General features: G+C 51.6%; 1 protein-coding gene across 1 annotated transcript in view; it reads left to right on the forward strand.

Annotated features, from left to right (window-relative positions):
• The window catches only part of JAG1 (jagged canonical Notch ligand 1), a gene marked incomplete at both ends in the record, with an annotated part of 33,263 nt that extends 21,897 nt beyond the window's left edge, over positions 1-11,366 (forward strand). Inside the window, 18 exons of the mRNA XM_081097951.1 lie at positions 919-1,032; positions 1,633-1,746; positions 2,148-2,194; positions 2,498-2,671; positions 3,111-3,261; positions 4,287-4,451; positions 4,895-5,008; positions 5,529-5,642; positions 5,727-5,840; positions 5,948-6,064; positions 6,553-6,580; positions 7,004-7,089; positions 8,192-8,305; positions 8,914-9,023; positions 9,112-9,345; positions 9,555-9,686; positions 9,970-10,120; positions 10,909-11,366. Of these exons, the coding sequence (XP_080954077.1) occupies positions 919-1,032; positions 1,633-1,746; positions 2,148-2,194; positions 2,498-2,671; positions 3,111-3,261; positions 4,287-4,451; positions 4,895-5,008; positions 5,529-5,642; positions 5,727-5,840; positions 5,948-6,064; positions 6,553-6,580; positions 7,004-7,089; positions 8,192-8,305; positions 8,914-9,023; positions 9,112-9,345; positions 9,555-9,686; positions 9,970-10,120; positions 10,909-11,366 (2,537 nt within the window). The remainder of the gene's footprint in view (positions 1-918; positions 1,033-1,632; positions 1,747-2,147; positions 2,195-2,497; positions 2,672-3,110; positions 3,262-4,286; positions 4,452-4,894; positions 5,009-5,528; positions 5,643-5,726; positions 5,841-5,947; positions 6,065-6,552; positions 6,581-7,003; positions 7,090-8,191; positions 8,306-8,913; positions 9,024-9,111; positions 9,346-9,554; positions 9,687-9,969; positions 10,121-10,908) is intronic.
• Between the last annotated feature and the right edge of the window lie 9,167 nt (positions 11,367-20,533).

Raw genomic sequence — 20,533 nt, forward strand, 5'->3', positions numbered from 1 at the left:
AGAAATGGGCTCCCGGCATAGCTCCTAACTTTGCATGTGCTCCCTGAAGCTCTGCTCCTCCAGATAGAATCAGGGAGCATCTCTCTGCAGGGGAGGTCATCACCCCTGAATTTTGTCATGAGAGCAGGTGGCCCTGAAAGAGGGACTCAGGCTATCGAGCCAGCATGGCTGCCATATTGGGCTGCCCATCAGAGCCACTGGGTGCTTGACGGTACAGTGCTCCGTGTCCCCCAGTTTCCCTTCGGAATTAGGGAGTCATATCCTTTAACAAGCCACGGATTTCTGAGGTGCAGCCAGGCCAGAGAAAACCACTGTCATCAGCACCCCAGGGCAGCAGGCAGCACGGTTGAGGATGTGGGTTCTGGGGTCGGATGGCCTGGCTGACACCGTGGCCTCCACCCATCACTTGTGGGACTCTGACCACAGAACTTCCCCGTGCCCTGTTTAAACGGGCTAGCGGCAGTGCCCATCTCCTGGGGCTGTGAAGACTCGGTGAGCGAACTCACGGAGAGAGCCTCGTAAGTGGGCAGTGGATTAGTGGTTAAGAGGCCTCCACAGTGCAGTGCAGAAGTGGGGCGTGGGGCCCCAGGCATGTTGTTTTGGGACAACACTGAGCAAATACGAAGACTAAGCTTTTCCACCATGAAAGAAGAGTTCTTTTTCCTTAGTTGTTCTTAGCTTCCTCTGAGCCATGATGAAACTTTTCTTTAAAAATAGCCCAGGGGTTGATGCTCTGGGGATCCCTGCCTGCTTAGGTTGGAGATTAAATGATCTGGGGCAGTGAGGGATTTAAAGCTAAAATCAGTCCCTTACAGCAGGTGTCTGGCTGTTCAGTGAAGGCCCCTCGTGTGGTATTAAATTGTCTTAATTGTCAAACGGATTGAGATTAAATTGCCAACCCTCTTCCATTTTTCTCAGACATTGATGACTGTTCTCCAAATAACTGTTCCCATGGGGGCACCTGCCTGGACTTGGTCAATGGATTTAAGTGTGTGTGCCCACCCCAGTGGACTGGCAAAACGTGCCAGTTAGGTAAGCAAGTGCCTGCCCCAAGGTTGGCTTTGATCATCAGAGCCGTTGAGGCAGATGAGCATGTGGCCCACAGTGTGGGTCTGCACACATCATACTTGAAAAGTAATTTATTATCAAGAGTCCAGCCGGCCGGCCGGCCTGGGAGAAGGCGTTCGAATGCAAATGGCCGAGCTCTTTCAGGCCCTGTGGGAAAGTGGTGGGACTCCTTGAACCATGTCAATCGTCTGTCCGAGGAGTGTTCAGCTGGGCTCCAAACGGGGATGATCTCATGAGGAATGAGCTGTCTGCATTCTTTTTGCCACATTTAAATCCCAGCAACTAGGCGGTGCCAGGTTTTGCACAGAAATGCCTGGTGGCTTTCTGCTGTTCTGCTGGGGCCCCTTGTTCACCGGCAGCCAGAGTTACCCATTAGCATTCCTTATTGGATAATGACTAGGGAGAGGGATCTGAGGCTCAAAAGAGAGGGCACCTAGGATCTGTTACTTAGCTTATTAAACTGTCTCCTATTTTAGACAAATGATTGGGGCAGTGTTTGGGGGAGGGAAGGGACCTGGGGGAGTAAAACTCCTTTCCTCGCTGCTCATCCTCATTTTCTTTCAGATGCAAATGAGTGTGAGGCCAAACCCTGTGTCAATGCCAAATCCTGTAAGAATCTGATTGCCAGCTACTACTGTGACTGCCTCCCAGGATGGATGGGCCAGAACTGTGAGATCAGTGAGTGACTTTGTTTTGATTGTGACTTTCATGAAACATGGGTGTTGAAGGCGTTTGCCAGTCCATGGAAGACTAGAGTGGTAAAAGGAACACGTGGTGGAGGAAATGTTTTAGAAGAGGGAGTGATCAGTGCAGAAATGGAAACATGGCGTTTATCAGGGCCATTAGCGGGGGAAGGGCTCCATGCTGATAAGATGGCTAAAACAAGGTGAAGTTTCACCAGCTCAGTCTTGGGAGAATGAGGGAGGGTTCCCACCCAGGGCAGTAACCTTATCTCGTTGGAAGCTCACAGGAAATCTGATTTGAAGGGTTTATCTGTTTGGACAGAGAAGGCTTTTCAATTAAGCCCAATTTCAATGTAAATTGCCTCTTTAATATGATGGCTTGTTGTTGTTTTTTAGATATTAATGACTGCCTTGGCCAGTGTCAGAATGACGCCACCTGTCGGGTATGTAAATCTTCACTTAAATTGAAACCTTAATGATCAAAAGCCAACTTAAGATTGATGTGACCCTGGGAGAGCTCGGGAGGTTTAAAAATGCAGGTGAAAGTGAGTCTCTGGAAGTTTCCCCTGGGCCCGAGTTACCCCAGCCTTCGGGAGTCATCTCCAAGGCATGTTTTGGGAGGCTCGGCCCTTGGCTAGTCTAGTGAATCAGCTGAGCCTCAATAGTTGTGCTAAACCGCAACAGCCCTGTGTTGTGGATACATAGAAAGAAAGCCTGTGTTTCTCCCCCTCCTTCTCCTCTTCCAGGATTTGGTTAATGGTTATCGCTGTATCTGTCCACCTGGCTATGCAGGCGACCACTGTGAGAGAGACATCGATGAATGTGCCAGCAACCCCTGTTTGAATGGGGGTCACTGTCAGAATGAAATCAACAGATTCCAGTGTCTGTGTCCCACTGGTTTCTCTGGAAACCTCTGTCAGGTGAGCCGTCCTGGAGCCTCTGGCAGAGTTTTTACAGGGAGTCTCCTCCCGCTCCCCCCTCCCTGCTTCCCCCTCTCCTTCCCTTCCCTTCACTTTCTCCCCCCTCCCCTCACTCCACTCTTGACTCTGTGAAATCTGTTAACCTCCCATTGGCTAGGGATCTCCGCTAGACAAACGCTGGTGAAGAGACAGAGTGGTTTTCTTGGTAGTGTCAGTAGCCTGTCCATTTCATCCCTGCCACTCAGCCCTCTCTGATTCTGCTCTGCTCTTTCCAGTGTCCACCTGGACAGTCTCTAGGACCTAGCTGTGTGTTATGCAGGCTGTTCTGACAGAAGCAGATGAAGGGGTCAGATTCCAGTGTCCGCTGCCCCCGAGACGGTATAATCACACCTTTGTCTTCCTGTTTCCTCTCCCGCTGCCCTGCTCCTGCTCCTTGCAGCTGGACATAGATTATTGCGAGCCCAACCCCTGCCAGAACGGTGCCCAGTGCTACAACCGTGCCAGCGACTATTTCTGCAAGTGTACCGAGGACTACGAAGGCAAGAACTGCTCCCACCTGAAAGACCACTGCCGCACGACCCCCTGTGAAGGTACCTCCCTCCCCCGGCTCCTGGCCTGTGTCCGAGGCTCGCTCCTCTGTCACTGCCCCTTCATTCTCTGGGAACTGGTGTAAGTGAGGCGATCAAACCCCTAATCTGACTGCTCGGGGAAGTCAGAACACATGGAAGCAATCGAGTCGGGCCTGCCTGTGGGAGAACCATGCCTGCAAGTAGCCCAGGGGAGAGAATGAAGCTCACTTAGCATTCCTCGTCTGGGGTGGCTGATCTGCACGCTGAGACGAATTCCTCAGAGCAGCACTCTCAGGAAGACTCCTGTGGCAGTGGAGTGTCCCGTGTCTGTGCTGTCAGACAGTAGCCATAGGCCACGGGGTGTGTGGCCGGTGGAGCATTTAGAGTGTAACTCGTGCAGCTAGAAACTTTCATTTTATTTAGTTTCACATGGTTTAAATTTAAGTAGCCACGTGTGGCTCGTGGCTGCTGAATGGGGCATAGCCTTGCAGGTTCTGGAAGTGTGTCCTTCAGAGCCCACTTTGAGCACGGTGCAGTGGGGAGCGAAGCTGGCAGTGGTTCTCAACCTTCCTAATGCCGCCACGCTTTAATACAGTTCCTCATGTTGTGGTGACCCCCAACCATAAAATTATTTTTGTTGCTACTTCATAACTGTAATTTTGCTACTGTTATGAATCGTCATGTAAATATCTGATATGCAGGATGTATTTTCATTGTTTGCGACCCACAGGTTGAGAACCACTGCAAGAGACGTCCCGGGTGGGAGGAGAGGGGCCCTCAGGCATATAGGCTTTGCTAGCCACATCGGGGAAACGTGCCCTTTACAAACTCAAATTTAAACGTTCCCGTCGGCCTGGCATCTGATGCTGTCACAGTGTGACCTGGCATGCTGCCAGAGGCTTGGCCCCCAGGTGCCTCTTGATTCCTTACCCTCGTTACCAAAGGTGCCTGTCACTAGGAGCGCAGGCTTGGCGTATGTCCTTGGCATGAGAACGCCGTGTCCTGTGGGTCAGCGGCCATAGTCTGATCCCGAGTGTGTCTTCTAGTGATTGACAGCTGCACGGTGGCCATGGCCTCCAACGACACGCCTGAAGGGGTGCGGTATATTTCCTCCAACGTCTGTGGTCCCCATGGGAAGTGCAAGAGTCAGTCGGGAGGAAAATTCACGTGTGACTGTAACAAAGGTTTCACCGGGACGTACTGCCATGAAAGTAAGACCCTCTCCCTGCCTCTGCCCAGCTTGGGGGGGTGCCATTTGTGTCTACGTTGTTTCCATGGAGACGAGTGAAGGTTTGCAGTTCTATCCAGGATCTACAGACTGAGTGTGTTTAACTTTTGATCATGGATGCCTCCTCGCCTTCAGCACATTCATCTTAGAATGTTCTGGAATTCTTGTAATTCGGGTGGTCTCGCTTTCTGCGGGAATTTCTTCCCCACACCCACAGAGCAGCTTAGCCTGTGAGGGCATTAGATAACAGGGACAGTGCTCAGGAGAGTCCTGCCTGGTGCATTTGAGAAGCAGTCCTGATGGAATTGAGGATTTTTGAGCCGCCAAGTGCATCTGTCTCCTCAGGTGGCGGCCTATAGCACAGTGCCTGGCTTTCCTGGTCCTTTATTGACCTGCTTTTTTTCTTTCTTTTCTTTTCTTTTTCAGATATTAACGACTGTGAGAGCAACCCCTGCAAAAACGGAGGCACCTGCATCGACGGTGTCAACTCCTACAAGTGCATCTGCAGTGACGGCTGGGAGGGGGCCTACTGTGAAGCCAGTGAGTCTGCCCTTGGGACAGACAGCGCTGGGTCGTGGAGGGCGGGGGTCGATAGAGGAAGCCTTTCTTTTAATGAAATCTCTGTGTGGGAGACCCCAGCTGCCCCTGCAGTGGGACAGCGTCGCCCCGGTCCCGCTCGCGTTTGTTAATGTGGGGGACGGCCAGTGGGAAGGCACTTCTGCCGAGACGCTCTCAAGTCAGACTGTGTAATTGGGATGATTAATGTCCCTGCTTGCAATTAAGGAGCCCCCTTCTGTTTGGATTATAATTTCTGCCCGTCTTTTGATTTTAATTTTGTGGGAGGGTCAGGCCTGCCCCTGACTTGCCTAACTTGGGGCGTTAGAAGTGAGCTAGTCGGGGGCTTCTTTACTCCTGGGAAGAGAGTGATGGCTTTCAGGTCCTGGGCTTGCTCAGCTGGTCTTGGGACTCGGAGCAGAAAGCAGGGGTGGAGGTGGCCCTCATGGGTTGTGAAGTCCCGGATGGACGTGCTTTCAGCTGGGTGTCTCCTCTTTGGTTCTAGACATTAACGACTGCAGCCAGAACCCCTGCCACAACGGGGGCTCCTGTCGCGACCTGGTCAACGACTTCTACTGTGACTGTAAAAACGGGTGGAAAGGAAAGACCTGCCACTCCCGTAAGTGGTCGCCGGCTGGGATGCTGTCTCCCTCTTCGGGGAGGGGGCCAGTCAGGGGCTCACACTGACATCTTCCTCCTCCAGGCGACAGCCAGTGTGACGAGGCCACGTGCAACAATGGTGGCACCTGCTATGATGAAGGGGATGCTTTCAAGTGCATGTGTCCCGGAGGCTGGGAAGGAACGACCTGTAACATAGGTAACTTCCTGCCCCACGTGAGCCCCTGCGAGTGGTTTCCTGGGGTCTGGCTCTTGCCCCCTCAGACTCTTTGGATCCTTAGGTCTTGTCTGTTTTTTGTTTTACAGCCCGAAATAGTAGCTGCCTGCCGAGCCCCTGCCACAACGGGGGCACCTGTGTGGTCAACGGCGAGTCCTTCACGTGTGTCTGCAAAGAAGGCTGGGAGGGACCCATCTGCACTCAGAGTGAGTGTCCGCCCCCCTTTCCCCATGCACCCCCTTCCCCCAAGGCTGAAGGAGCTCAGCCTAACACCCCCGGGGACTCGGGGAAAGGGGGGGGGTGAGAACCAGAGGCAGCAGAGCTGTGTGGTGTTGGCCTCTGCATCACCTGGCTCTGTCCTAATGACTTGATGGGATGCAGCCCTGACCTGGGCATGAGAAAGTCGGGAGGAGATAAGTGGAGACAGATGGTGTCTCGTCCTCAGCTCCGTCTGAGAAGCGCCTGTCTCTTTCCATTCTCACACGCCTTCCCAGCCCTGCCAGGGCCTCTTCCTGTGGACATGGGTCCCACGGTGAAGGGAACAGTGTGGCGCAGGCCTGGTTCCAATTGAGCAGGGTCTTAAGTGCATGCTGCTGGTGTGACCGGCGACGTTATCATTTGGGCATTCGGGAACTCGGGGTTTCTGCTGAGGGCTAAGACTGCTTCCCTGTTAAGTTGTCTTTTTATTTTGCAGATACCAATGACTGCAGCCCTCATCCCTGGTGAGTGTGACCACCTTTTAAGCCATATGTACATTGGCTGTAATGTCCATGGGCATTTGTCTAAAATAAAGGTTCTGATTCGGGAGATCAGATGGGCTGCAGACCCTGCCTTTCTCACAAATGCCCTGCTGGGCTGTGGACCACACTGTAATTCGCCAGGTTGTCTTGATTCTCAGCCTTGACTGCCCATGAGAATCACCTGGGAGCTTTTTATAAGCCCCAGTGCCCGGGATGCAACTGACACTTGTCTGAGACTCTCTGGGGGTGGGTGGGACCATCAGCGTTTTTAAAGCCCCCCGGGCAGCAGTGAGTGTGGCCAAGGTGAGAGCTGCTGATGGCAACAGGCATGGCTTCCTGTTGACTGGCAGCCGGAGCCGTGGATCGGGAGGTTGGTAACTTAGTTGGTCTTTGCTCTCTTCTTAGTTACAACAGTGGCACGTGCGTGGACGGAGACAACTGGTACCGGTGCGAGTGTGCCCCTGGTTTTGCCGGGCCTGACTGCAGAATAAGTAAGGACTGCCCTCAGCCGGGTTTCCAGTGGCTTTATTCCCCCTCGCCACCCCTCAGCCTGAGACTGTTCATCTTTAAAGCAATTAGGCTGTGATTTGGGATTCCCTTTATTGCCTGACAGGGCTCTCTAATCGCCCACCTCCCACTGGCTAGAATAGACCCTTAGGTACCCGTTGGCCCTCCCATGGATGGCACAGCCCTCCTTGTTTTAGGGGCGAGGGCACCAGCCACAGAACTTGACGATTAAGCTACTCTGAGGCCCTAAGGAAAGGGTGTGCTTTTCCCCGTGACTAACATGCAATTATGGGCAAGTGGACATTAACCACAGCTACGCTGGTGGAGCACAGAGCTAACACCAATGGTTTTCCCAAGACTTGGTGGAAGGATTAAAACCGTGGGGGCAGGCAGTGCCGTTTTTCAGGAACCTTAGAGTTCATTTTTTATTTTGAGCCTTTCCCCTACCTTTTTATATGCCTTTTCTTTTACAAAAGTGACAGAATAGTTGTGTGTGTGTTCTAGTCCCCAAGTTATTTAAAGCATTGCTGGTGTTTGGGATCCCCTGGTCTGGGACTGACTGAGGGTGCATTGTTTCTATCTCATGTCTCTAAATCGGGTTGACATACGGCCTGGGAGTCAAATCTGGCCCGCTGCCTGTTTTTGTAAATAAAGTTTTATTGGCATACAGCCATGCTCATTCATTAACACTGTCTAGCTGCTTTCAGCTGTGATAAGAGTTGGGTAGTTGTGACAGGAACCACATGGCCTACAAAGCCTAAAATATTTGCTGTCTGACCCTTTTAATGAACATTGCCAGCCCTTCCTGGAAATTGTACTCAGCAGAAGGAACTCATTTGGGGAGGCAGCAAATTTAAATTAAATGATTCTCAGGTGTTAAAAGTCAAGCCGGTGGTGGTTGGGGGAGCTGGGACTGGCACCTTCAGAGCACTGATGGCCTGTTTAGGTGCTGATTACATGATGAGAATCCATCCACCTCATATTTACATATCCTATGCCTTTCTATTTGCTTATTATGCCAGTGAAAACATAGTCAAACAGTGCTGCCTCCCCTTGGAGCCTAAACTTTAACTCCATTTCTCCTAGACATTAATGAATGTCAGTCTTCACCCTGTGCCTTCGGGGCAACCTGTGTGGATGAAATCAACGGCTACCGGTGTGTCTGTCCTCCAGGGCACAGCGGCACCAAGTGCCAGGAAGGTATGTGGGCCGGACCCCGGCTGCCCATGTGTCCTGGGGTATGTGGGTGCTCCAGACACTACAGTCACCATTTTTGGCCATGAGTAGGCACTATGCTCAGGGGGCGAGCACGGAGGGACATGTGGGGACCAGAGGGAAGGGGATACTTTGAGAGGTCCCCGGAGCTGTGATTATGCTGTGTAATAAGCCATCTCAGAACTCTGTGGCTACGACAAGCGTTTATTTGTGTTCATGGGTCTGTAGAGCGGGCAGAGTGATAGGTGCTGTAGACTGGGCTCAGGTCTATCCTTTGTCCCTCCTCACCCTCCCAGCACCATCAGCTGTGTCTGGGACACGTTCTTTTCCTGGCGAATGGCAGGCTTGCAAGAGGCAGTGTGCTCTTCCAGCCACCTGGGAGACTCTGCTGACCACACCCCTGGTGCTGCCGTGGCCACGTGGCCATGCAAAAAGCCAGTAGGGGAGGGAAGTATACTTGCTCTCCTGGAAGGAACTATTGTCACGTGACAGAGGGCAGGGGTGTAATCACTTCCTCACTGAGGGAGTAGAGAAACGAGAGATCCATCCACAGGTAAGGAAAGTCCTTTCACTCAAGCGTCTCCACCTCTCAGTTTCAGGGAGACCTTGCATCACCATGGGGGGCGTGATACCCGATGGGGCCAAGTGGGATGATGACTGCAATACCTGCCAGTGCCTGAATGGAAGGATCGCCTGCTCTAAGGTAGGGCACGGGGGCTGCCCAGGTCACCTGAGTCCTGGATCAGCGGGTGGGCATTTCTCCTGAGCTGCCCACTCCCATCTCTCCCCAGGTCTGGTGTGGCCCTCGACCTTGCCTGCTCCACAAAGGGCACAGCGAGTGTCCCAGCGGGCAGAGCTGCCTCCCCATCCTGGAAGACCAGTGTTTCGTCCGCCCCTGCACGGGCGTGGGCGAGTGTCACTCCTCCAGCCTCCAGCCTGTGAAGACCAAATGTGCGTCTGACCCCTATTACCAGGAGAACTGCGCAAACATCACCTTCACCTTCAACAAAGAGATGATGTCCCCGGTACGGAGCTTCTTTTCACGTTGGGGTGGTGTGTGGCTGCTTGTCCTGAGGCGGGATGGTCACATGCTGGGGTTTAGTTCTCTAGCCTCGGGTCCTGTCTTACGCACCTTACAGCAACGTGTGGCTTACCTATCACCTACCTTCCAAGCAAACGTCAGCCTTTCTCCTCCCAGTATCTTACTCGTGTGGACTTTTCAATATTGTTCTAGGGTCTTACCACGGAGCACATTTGCAGTGCGTTGAGGAATTTGAATATTTTGAAGAATGTGTCCGCTGAATATTCAATCTACATAGCTTGTGAGCCTTCCCCTTCGGCAAATAATGAAATACATGTGGCCATTGTAAGTATAAGATCCATTCACACTTCATGCTTTGATTGCAAGGTAGTTAGCAAACTTCATTTAGCCAGGAGCAAATAAATACTTTGGAAGAGAGCTTGGCATACGTGTGTTTTCAAGTAATTTTGAATAAAAGTACAAAATCATATTGAATGGAAGCTGTAATTGGGAAAAAAAAAGGTTTTTAATTTTTTAAAAATAAAATAGTTACATCAAATGGAAAGAAAAGCTACGGTTGGAGTGTTCCCTAGCCCTGCAGACTGACCTTTTTTTGTTTTTTTTCCAGTCTGCTGAAGACATACGGGATGATGGGAACCCTATCAAGGAAATCACTGACAAGATTATAGACCTCGTTAGTAAACGTGACGGGAACAGCTCCCTCATTGCGGCTGTTGCGGAAGTGCGAGTTCAGAGGCGGCCCCTGAAGAACAGAACGGGTGAGTGCCGGTGGGAACAGTCCCTTTCTGGGATGGGTGCCAAATGGATCTAGCGTGCTGTCCAATAAAACCACCAGGCGCGCAGTTACCTGACCTCCCCGAGAAGCTCCCTCCACCCCACTTAACTGGTGAGGAAACAGACCCCGGGACATGACTGAAGTCACAGGGCGATGGGCAGAGGCCAACCTCACTTTTCCCTGTGCCAACAGGCTGTGCTCTCACAGGCGGGCACCCCCGTCGCACATGCACTGTTCCCAGATCCCGCAGAGCCCTGTGCACAGAGCATCGCTGTGCCTCGGGCTCTTGGCGTCCTGGTGTCATGGGGCAGCCCATCCTAAGCCCCTGAGATACTGGCTTGATCGACAGCTCGATGGCCTGCAGTGCGTCCAGACGCCCCTTCCCCCGATCCTGAGCATCATTGTTCTAGCAAGGCGAGGAACCGGGCTCATGACCACTTGGGGCATTGGAGCTGTCTGCGCTCAGATGGGTTTCTGATAATTCTGAAAATGAGCTACCTACGTAGCCAGAGTCCCCTTGCCTGAACCCTGCGCTGCTCTCCCCACACAAAGTTGGGGAATCTGTGGGGGGTGCTACTTAGCTTAGTCCTGCTGGAGACAAGTGTCAGGGCCTCCAGGGCCCAGCACTGCTGCTCAAGCTGTGCGTTGACAGTATGCAGTTGGGAAAAGGGACCTGACCCCACGGTGCCCCTTGTAGGGACTAAGGTCAGGGGAACCAGGGCTAGTGTTCTTTTGTTCCGAGAGGTAACTGGCTGGGGGCCTGCCTTGCAGATTTCCTGGTCCCTCTGCTGAGCTCAGTCCTGACTGTGGCTTGGATCTGTTGCCTGGTGACGGCCTTCTACTGGTGTGTGCGGAAGCGGCGGAAGCCCAGCAGTCACGCCCGCTCGGCCTCCGAGGACAACACCACCAACAATGTCCGGGAGCAGCTGAACCAGATCAAAAACCCCATCGAGAAGCTCGGGGCCAACACGGTCCCCATCAAGGACTACGAGAACAAGAACTCCAAAATGTCCAAAATAAGGACACACAACTCGGAGGTGGAGGAGGACGACATGGACAAGCACCAGCAGAAGGCCCGGTTTGCCAAGCAGCCGGCGTACACGCTGGTAGACAGAGAGGAGAAGCCCCCCAACGGCACGCCCGCCAAACACCCGAACTGGACAAACAAACAGGACAACAGAGACCTGGAGAGCGCCCAGAGCCTAAACCGCATGGAGTACATCGTATAGCAGACGGCGGGCGCCACTCCACCGCTAGGTAGAGTCCGAGGGCACGCGGGGCTGTAGTTCTTTAACTGTCTAGCCAGGCTGAGGCTGTTGATGACTTAGAATCCCTGTGTTAATTTAAGTTTTGACAAGCTGGCTTACACTGGCAATGGTAGTTTCTGTGGTTGCCTGGGAGATCGAGGGCTGCTTCTCACAGCTATGCAAAATCCAGGCCCAAGTGCCCTGGGGCATGGTCCCTGCAGCCGACAGGTCTGGGACCAGCGCCCAGGAGAAGGCCTGGCCCCTAGGCCTCGAGCTGCCACTTCTGCCAGATGTCCCGATGGTGATGCAGTCTTAGGAGCATAGTTTTATTTATATTTATTGACTCTTGAGTTGTTTTTGTATATTGGTTTTATTATGACGTACAAGTAGTTCTGTATTTGAAAAGTGCCTTTGCAGCTCAGAACCACAGCAACTATCACAAATGAGTTTATTATTTATTTTTTTTATTGTATTTTGTTGTTGTTGGGGGCGGGGGGGAGGGACTTTGATGTCAGCAGTTGCTGGGTAAAATGAAGAATTTAAAGAGGAAAAATGTGTCAAAAGTAGAATTTTTTTTGTATAGTTATGTAAATAATTCTTTTTTTATTAATCACTGTGTATATTTGATTTATTAACTTAATAATCAAGAGCCTTAAAACATCATTCCTTTTTATTTATATGTATGTGTTTAGAACTGAAGGTTTTTGATAGCATTGTAAGTGTATGGCTTTATTTTTTTTGAACTTATTTTCTTACTACGTGTTGCCTATAAGCCAAAAGTAAGGTGTTTGAAAATGGTTTATTTTTAAGACAGTAGATGGGCTTCTGTGCCTGGAATACTGGTGGAATTTTTTTATTATTTTTTTGGACGTCAAGATGTTTAAAACACCTTCCTCTAGAGAATCTAGAGCATCACTTTAAAACACGTTTTCAGGACTGACCGAGGCAGTTCCAGAATTAGTCTAGAACAGTTTTTTTTGTTTTGATATTTTTTTTTTTCTGCTTTAGACTTGAAAAGAGACAGGCAGGTGATCTGCTGCACAGCCGTTTAAGGGAACAAGTTGAGTTATGATGTAAACGTAGCCAAAATGTGAGTGGTTGAATATCATTAAAATGATCAAATTAATTGTGTGAAGTTGGAAGCACACCAATCTTATTTTGTAAATTCTGATTTCTTTTCACCATTCGTATGTAATACTGAACCACCGTAGGTTTGATTTTTGTTATCTACTGCATTTAGGGAGTATTCTAATAAGCTAGTTGAATACTTGAACCGTCAGATGCCCAGTAAGATCACTGTTTAGGTTGCCGTAGAGTACACTGCCTGCCTTACGCGAGGAAATCAAAGCGCTCTTCCGAAGTTTAAGATCCAGAAGGCTTATAAAACAGTCATTTTGTTGGTTCACCATGGAGACCGTGAAGATACTTTGTATTGTCCTATTAGTGTTATGAACATAAAAATGCATCTTCGATGTGTTGTTCCTGGCAATAAATTTTGAAAAGTAATATTTATTAAATTTTTTGTATAAAAACATGGAAAGTGTGGCCTCTTCTGAGCTTACGTGGTTTGGCTCTGCTGTGCCTGTGGTGGTGATAACTAGGGGCTCAGACCAGGCACTCCAAGCCTTTTCAGCCTCCAGATTCCCCTGCAGGGAGCCCCACCTGGGGGCCTTGTCGTTCAACAAGAGTGAATACTTTCTGAATAAGCCACTGGGTCCGTGGCCTGCAGCGTGGAGGGAAGTGTGAGCGCTCCCGTGCACTGAAAGGGTTTTAAAAAACTTGGAATTGGTGTGGGGGCTGAAGAGGGAGATTTAATGCTCTTCCTCTGGGTGTTTGGGCTCCTTGGGCTAATATAGTAACATCCTTCCATCATGGTAGACCTTGTGGGTTTTGTGCACACGTATGCCTCCAGGATAGTTTGCTCCTGGAGTCATGGCCCATCTATTCACTCATCACTGAACCCAGGAAGTTGGCCTCGCCACACTGCTTTGGGTGCCAGGTGCTGGGCCTTCCAAAGGTGGGCTGTTCCCAAACTGGTGAGGACAGGAGAGCTGTGGTTCGCTCGTGGCTACTGGGCCAGAGGACACCATGGCCCTGCCCCCACCTCATGGGTGGGGTGGGGAAGCTTTGCCTCTGGCACTTGCAGCAAGGGAAGGGATGAGCTGAGGTGATGTACATGGACAACTTCCAGCAGGTGCTCGGAGTTGCCAGGAGTTCCCTGCTTCCGGCGAATAAGCCACAGCTTCCCTCCTGGGGGGAGCTGTCCCCAGTGCTGCCTGGTTCAGGCCACCCTTCCTCCAGGTTCCATAGCATAGTTCCGACGGGAGCAACCCACTTTGAATGGAGAAGCTGACGGGCATGTCTTCTTTCATTCTTGGGGAGCTGTTGTTTCCTTGAGGCCAGGAATTGTCTTCTCTGATGGGCATTAGGAACGGGTGCTGGGCTTTACATACCCCGCACTCCTGGTGCCTGAGCAGAGCCCTCAAGGTCAGAGTCCATCTGTGGCAGTGCATTTTGGCCTGTTGGGGAGGCAGCCCCGAAGGAGTGTGGATTCCTGTGACATCTCCCTGACCCAGTATAGCAATACTGCTGCCACTAATCTCTGCTGGTGAACAGCCGGTTTCTGCGAGGTGGGGGCAAGGAGGGACGTGCTCACTTGGTAGGGACCGAGTCTGGCCTCGCTGCGCTGAACTCAAACCATCCTGAAGCAATACCGTGCTCTGGTGGTTTGTAAACTTGGAGTATGCAGGACCCCAGCATTCCTTGGATAGTTACCAAATGCTTTTGTGCCAAGAAAAAAAAAAAAAAAGAAAGAAAACCATTTAATGAGCCTCTGCAATTCTTTATCCCAGGAGGGAGGTGATCTTGAGCTGCACATGTGCCTTTAGGAGCCTTCTGTCCAGGACACTCTATGTGGGAAGGCAGAGATCAGGCTCCTCAAATCCAGGGTCTTAATGGTGAGGATGTTTCTCCCCTTTCTCCAGGTAGAAGGAATCGGGCAAGGGGGCCTTGGTTATCCTGGATACAGGGAAGGGAAAGGACAGGACTCAACACCTTTCCTATTCCCCACGGATGTTCTGGGCCCTCTGAGCAGGCCCTGCAGGAAAACAGCTCACTAGAACTCCACATGAGAATGATACAACACGAAACTCCAGGAAAGAAAGACCTGGAAGACAACGGTTTTTAGATAGGAAACTGTCCTGAGGGTCTAGACTCCCACATGTAGAATCAGAATAGAAAAGGGGGGCATATCTTAATTGACAAAGCCCAGTGAGACGGGGTGATGATCACCAGCATAACGTGAAAGCAGCAATGCATTTCTCCTAGAATGCAGATTCCCAGACCTGGCCCGTGATGCACCAGGAGTGGGGCCAGGCAATCCACTTTGAAGAGCTCCCCCTCGTCTGTCCTCCCGCATGAGGTACAGTAAAATTTGAGTACAACTCTACTAAAGTACTAAAGTACAAGCTCTTCATTAATTATAATGTTTTTCCTCCTTGTTAAACTGAATTAAGTAGCCTGGAAGCCAGTTTGTTGCTAAATTGCCACCTGACATCATTTTTAAGTAAAATAATTACACCGCCCCCTGAGCAAGCTGTGCTCTAAGTGCTTCGTGTTTATTGACTGATCTGAGGGGTCAGAGAGTCAGAGTTAACTTATTTGGGAATATTTCTTAGGCAGCAAAGAGCCGAAGGAACCAGAATGTGGGCTCCCCCTTTTCTAAATGGTGGACACCTGTCTATCCAAAAATGCGCCAGCGTGCAGCTAAAGACTGGTTGCCTTTAAAGAAAAAAGGTTTGCAACTTGGGCTGAGCAGTGTTCCAGCATTTCCGTTTGGACTGCGGGTCTCTCACTTGCCTCTACTGGGAATGAGAAAGGAGTTCAGAGGTTCCTGGGCTGGGAAGACACAGCCCATGGGTTATGGGAAGCCTCCTCCTGCTAATGTGTATTTATACTTTGTGAGCTCTGATTCATCCGAGCACTGGAACAGAATCTGCTTCCTGAGGTTCTGTTTTTAAATAGATAGTTTGCAAAAACAACAATTATTTTTCTTAACATTTTTTTTCCACCCCACAAGCAGCTAAACATCCCAGCGCAGGCTATGTCAGTCTCCAACAATGCCAACGGACAGCCTGGTATTTGAGGAGGCAGAAGGGTGCCCCGAGGCAGTTCTGTGGGGTTCTGGCTCTACAAGTCTTCAAAGTTTAGAAACCATTAGGGCAATCTTGTTGCGTCACTTCAAAACTGCGAGGTATTTCTGGGAGATATTCGTTAGGAATAACGAATGTACCTTTGTGAACAACTGCCTCCCGTGGTTGTTAAAAGTAGCAGTGAGCGGGGTGATGCTCCTGGGGCGGCCGGCAGCGGAGGGCCCGCTGACCTGCGTGCACCCTCTGAGATCCTGTGGAGAGGCGCGGTGCCGCCCTTGGGACAGCTTCTACCTGAATGACTTGCTCTTGCATGCCTGGCACCACGTCCTGGCTTGGAATGTTTCTTTCAAGTCCCAGGCAGCTTTTACAAGCCTTAAATTATGTGTCATTATCACTGGTCCGGTATTAACCTGTGATATGCAAGTCAGGAAAATTAATTTGGGGAGTAAAGGCTCTTAAATCCAATAAGAACCTCGAATTGAGGCCTGCCCACGGCCATCCCCACCCCAACCCAGCCCCTCCCCCTGCAAATGTCCACACCAGGGCACCCAAGGTTTGAAGCATCCAGAGCGCAAAAGCAGATGCCAGCAGCATGAAAGCAACAGCTTTGTTGTACAGAGCAGCCTGGCAGGCTGGGGGGCAGGGCGGCGGGGGCTCCTCCGATCGAGGGGCGCTCGGGTTTGCAGCTGGCTTCCTAATGAGTGCGCAGGCTGCCACAAAGTGTCCTTGATCCAAGCCCTGCCTCCTCCAGGTTCTGAGTAGAAAGTGACATCTTTACAAATCGGAAAGCAATAGGTGTTTTCTGAACCAGAGGCAGATTAAGCCTGTTCCTTTGTAGGTGGTTCCTTTGTTCTTGGTCAGCTTCACATTTTCTTTTTTAGTTTCTGCTTCACAGAATGATAAAAAACGAAGCGCAGGAAAAGGGGTTCAGAGAGGAACTCGACAGCCCCAACTACGTCCTGCACCGCCCTGCGCAGGTGCATGCACACACCACCCGGGCATGCTCTACAGGAGTTTTCAGGACAGCACACTGGCTCCTGGGGATCGCAATTACAGTCAGGCCTCATTCCCACACCCCCGCCCACTCCTGCTTCCCCTGGCAGGCTACTCCAGGTTATCACAGAAAAATCGCCCAACCATTCCAAATACTAGAATCCAAGCGGCTTGAATGTGAAGCACATCAGGTCCCTTGTGCAGGGGGGCCAGACAGATCTGGGAGTTCCGGAAACTGCTTGTGGGCAGCTCTGCTTCCTCCACCCAACACCCCCAAAGCCAGCTCTCCCGCGCAAGGATAGGGAGCGTGTCCCACGAGTCATCTTTAACCTGTTGTCACGTCAGGGTGGGCCTGAGTTACATGTTATGCAAAAGTTTCCAATGCGCTGAGGCACCCACGCTGCACAGCTTGGAAAAAAGAAAAAAGAAGAAGAAAAAAAACCATCCTGGAAACAGAAACAAACCCTGCAAGTTCAGGACATTAACAATCAGATACTCTCAGGGGGCCCTCTCTGGCTTTGCAGGGCTGGTTTTGGAAGTGCTTTTGAAAGAATCCACAGCTCCGCACAGAAAGGAAGAGCAGCAATGGAAACAGCTACAGGTCTGCACAAAACTAAAGCAAACGTGCCTACGAAGTAAAGGAAGGGAGTGATGGGGCGGGAGCGGGGGCCAGGCCTCACCACAACCTCCGGGTTTCCCCTCCGCCAGAATCCTGTTATTTCTGCGTTTCCTGTGAGCCCTCCGTCCAGCACTCTTCAGAAGCGGCCCCGCGCGTTTCCTCAGGGCGCCCGCCTCCACGTGGGCCCGGCCAGCGTGTGCCCAGCGGCCAAGGGCACGCACCCTGGAGCCAGACTTCCTGGAGTCCACTCGCAGCTCTTCCTTCCCGGTTCCCGCTGTTGGCAGTTTCTGCCTGCGCTGCGCTGGGCTCACCCACGCGTGGCCCGGCAGGAGTTTCTGGGCCTCGGAGTCGGACAGACCTGGATTCTAGGTTCTGCCACTTACTCACTTGGGAAGGTTTCCCAAATTCTTCGCGTCTCAGTTTGCTCATCCGTGAAATCGCGATGGTGAGTGTGCCCCCGTTAGTGACCGTGAAAAGGCCTGGAGGAGGAAGACAGGGCCGCCCGCCCTCAGCATTTCTCCAAGCAGCCTGTGATAGGACACAGAGGCCACTGAAGGATGACCGAACCCAGCTAGATCCCAAGCGCGGGGCCCCGTCAGAAAAGGGCTAAGGGCCGTTGGATATTTTAAGGCCACTCCCCATATTTTAAAGCCACCTGGATTCCTGCCTGGCCTCCGGCTCTTTGACCAAGTGTGAATCCAGGTGGTCTTAAAACATGGGGAGTATCCAAGTGGAGTGGACCTAATCACAGGAGCACTTTAAAAGCAGAGCATTTTAGCCTTGGCGGGTTTGGCTCAGTGGATAGAGTGTCAGTCCGTGGACTGAGGGGTCCAGGTTCCATTTCTGGACCGCCGCCGCAGGCTCCATCTGCTGGGTCAGAGTGAGCTGGGGAGGCAACCAACCCATGTGTCTCTCTCACATTGATGTTTCTCCCTCTGTCTCTCCCCCTCCCTTTCACTCTCTCTAAAAATCAATGGAAAAATATCCTCGGGTGAGGATTAACTACAAAAAAGCAGAGCTATTTCTCTGGCTGGTCACAGAAGTCAGAGAAATTCAGAATGGTGGTGGTGGGGGGGGGGCGGGGGGGGCACGGGGGAGGGGGGGAGGCTGAGTTCCTCCATTATGGAGATGCAGGAGCCAGTGGCGGCCTGAGAACAGCCTCTGGGGGCTGAGCGAACTCCCCGTCACCAGCCAGCAGGCAATGGGGCCCCGCAAGGAACTGAATTCCGCCAACAACCTGTGGGAGCCTGGATATTCAGCTGTTAAACCTCCAGATGAGGACACAGGTGGCTGATACCTCGGTTCCAGCCTTGTGAGACCCAGGCAGAGGACCCAGCTAAAGGGCGTCAGAAACTGTTTGATAATCAACTTGTATTGACGGTAACAGTAACCGCAGACAAGCACAGGCCTCTTCCAAAGAGAGGCGTACCAGGCTATGTCACCTATGTGTACCGTAGGTGCTACATTTGGTTTTGACTCTACAGATGGTTGGCTTTTTCCCAGATCAATTCAGTGCCTCCTCCCAGCCAGCAGGAGCTCATTCAAGACAACCCTGAACAACAGGACTGCAAGGAGGCCTGGTGCCCAATTAAATTCTGCCACAGTGCAGATGGCTCTGTGAGTGTAGCTGGCTCTCTAAATGATCATAGAACATAGTCCTTTCTTCTATAGCCATGCCCCCCAATAGCTTTATAAAATTAGGCAAAACAAGGAAAGTTCTGGTGACTGGCCTTGAAGGCCTCCAGGACACAGTCTCGGGCCAGGTTTTCCTCCTTAAGAAACATACTGAGGACTCCTGATTTTTTAATGAGGTTTTCAGTGGATTGGAGACTTTGTAATCTCCCCTCCCCACCCCCAGCAGCCTTTCCTACATTGAAGTTCCCTCCTTGGTGGTCCCCTCTGCACAGTGGCTGCTTCCTCGGGGCCACGAAGGAGCTAAATGCCAAACCCACTCTCCTCCATCATCTCCTCTCTCCTAAGCTTGCCCTCGTACGATGGGCAGCTGGCCTTGATGGACATGCATAGCCAGTGTCAAAACAGAAGGCTTCTCTCAAGGTCAGTGAGCTGGAGTTAGACCTTGGGAATGTGGAACAATAGCCAAAATCATTTCCACCACCAGGACCCAGAACATGCGTTTTGATAAAGCGGCACTGAGAAATTCTATCTTCAAGAGAAAGCAAGGCCAGTCTGATACAGAGAGTTCTCAGATGGATGTGTAGTTTGTCATAGAAATTTTAACTGAGATCCAGAAGGTTCTTCCAGCTGGATATTCTTATTAGCATCAAAATAAGAGCCCCAGCAGCAGACCCCCTGAATGTCTGACCCAGAGAGCTCCTCCTCCCAGAGGTGCCATCATACCCTCTGGGCACTCTTTCCTGGAGAGCCACCGAGGGTGCTTTCCCAGACCCCCAGGTGCTGCCCAGGCAGTCCCCGCTCTGCTCTGGCTGGTCACCGCACTGAGCAGGAGGCACTGGGAACGGGCTCCCCAGGGAACCGTTTTCAGAGGAATGTCTGCTGCTGGGGCCCCGACTCACTACATCATTACCGGAAGGTCCTCCAGGCTCCTCTGACTGGGACACATCCCAGACGCCCTGCCCAATCTGCCCCATCAAGGCGGGAGGTCGCTCTGATGTGCCATTCCACCTTCTCCCTCTGACAACAGCAATGGATGGCTGGTGTTAATCCTCCCAGACACCCACAGTGGGTTTGGGAAAGAGCCCTGTGCATTCTTCTCACCAGCTGAGCATGTTAAGGAGGAACAGGAAAGGCCTCAAGAGCCAGTGGGCCTAGCAAAGTTCCCAGTCAATCCATCACCTGCCTCCTCCGCGGAGGGCCTGCCAGCCCAGGCACAGGCCGGGCAGGTGGGAGAGGGCTGCGCAGCAGTGAGGAGGTCAGAGCCCTGTCTGTGCGAGTCTCCTGAAGTCTGTGTGTGTGTGTGTGTGTGTGTGTGTGTGAGTGTGTGCTGGTGTGGATGTGTGTTAGTGTGTGTGTGCGCACCCGTCTAAGAACAGAGACAGGACTACTAACAGAAGAGCCGGTGAGAGGGCGTGGGAGACTGAGAACTTATTTATAAAAGCTCCTCTGCCCTAAAGCAAGTCAAACTCCCCGCTGCGGAGCTGCTTTTTCTTCCTCCCTTTGAGTCCTGTGTGCTGAGCTGACCTCCCCGGCAGAGGTCAGCGCTCTGCTCACCCCGTGTGCACCCGGCCTTCTGGGGCTTGGTAGCCTTAGAAGCCTGAGGAGGAGAGAATTCTTCAGCTCTAATTTTTTTGGAGAAAAGCTGTAGTAAATCTCGAGAAGAAGCTGGTCTTTTTTTTTTTTTTTTTTTTTTAAGAAATATATATGTTATGATCTTTTGGGAACTGGCGAACACAAAAAGCAAACATGAG

The sequence above is a fragment of the Myotis nattereri genome (assembly GCF_964212035.1).
Source record: "Myotis nattereri genome assembly, chromosome: 8".
Classification (NCBI taxonomy): domain Eukaryota; kingdom Metazoa; phylum Chordata; class Mammalia; order Chiroptera; family Vespertilionidae; genus Myotis; species Myotis nattereri.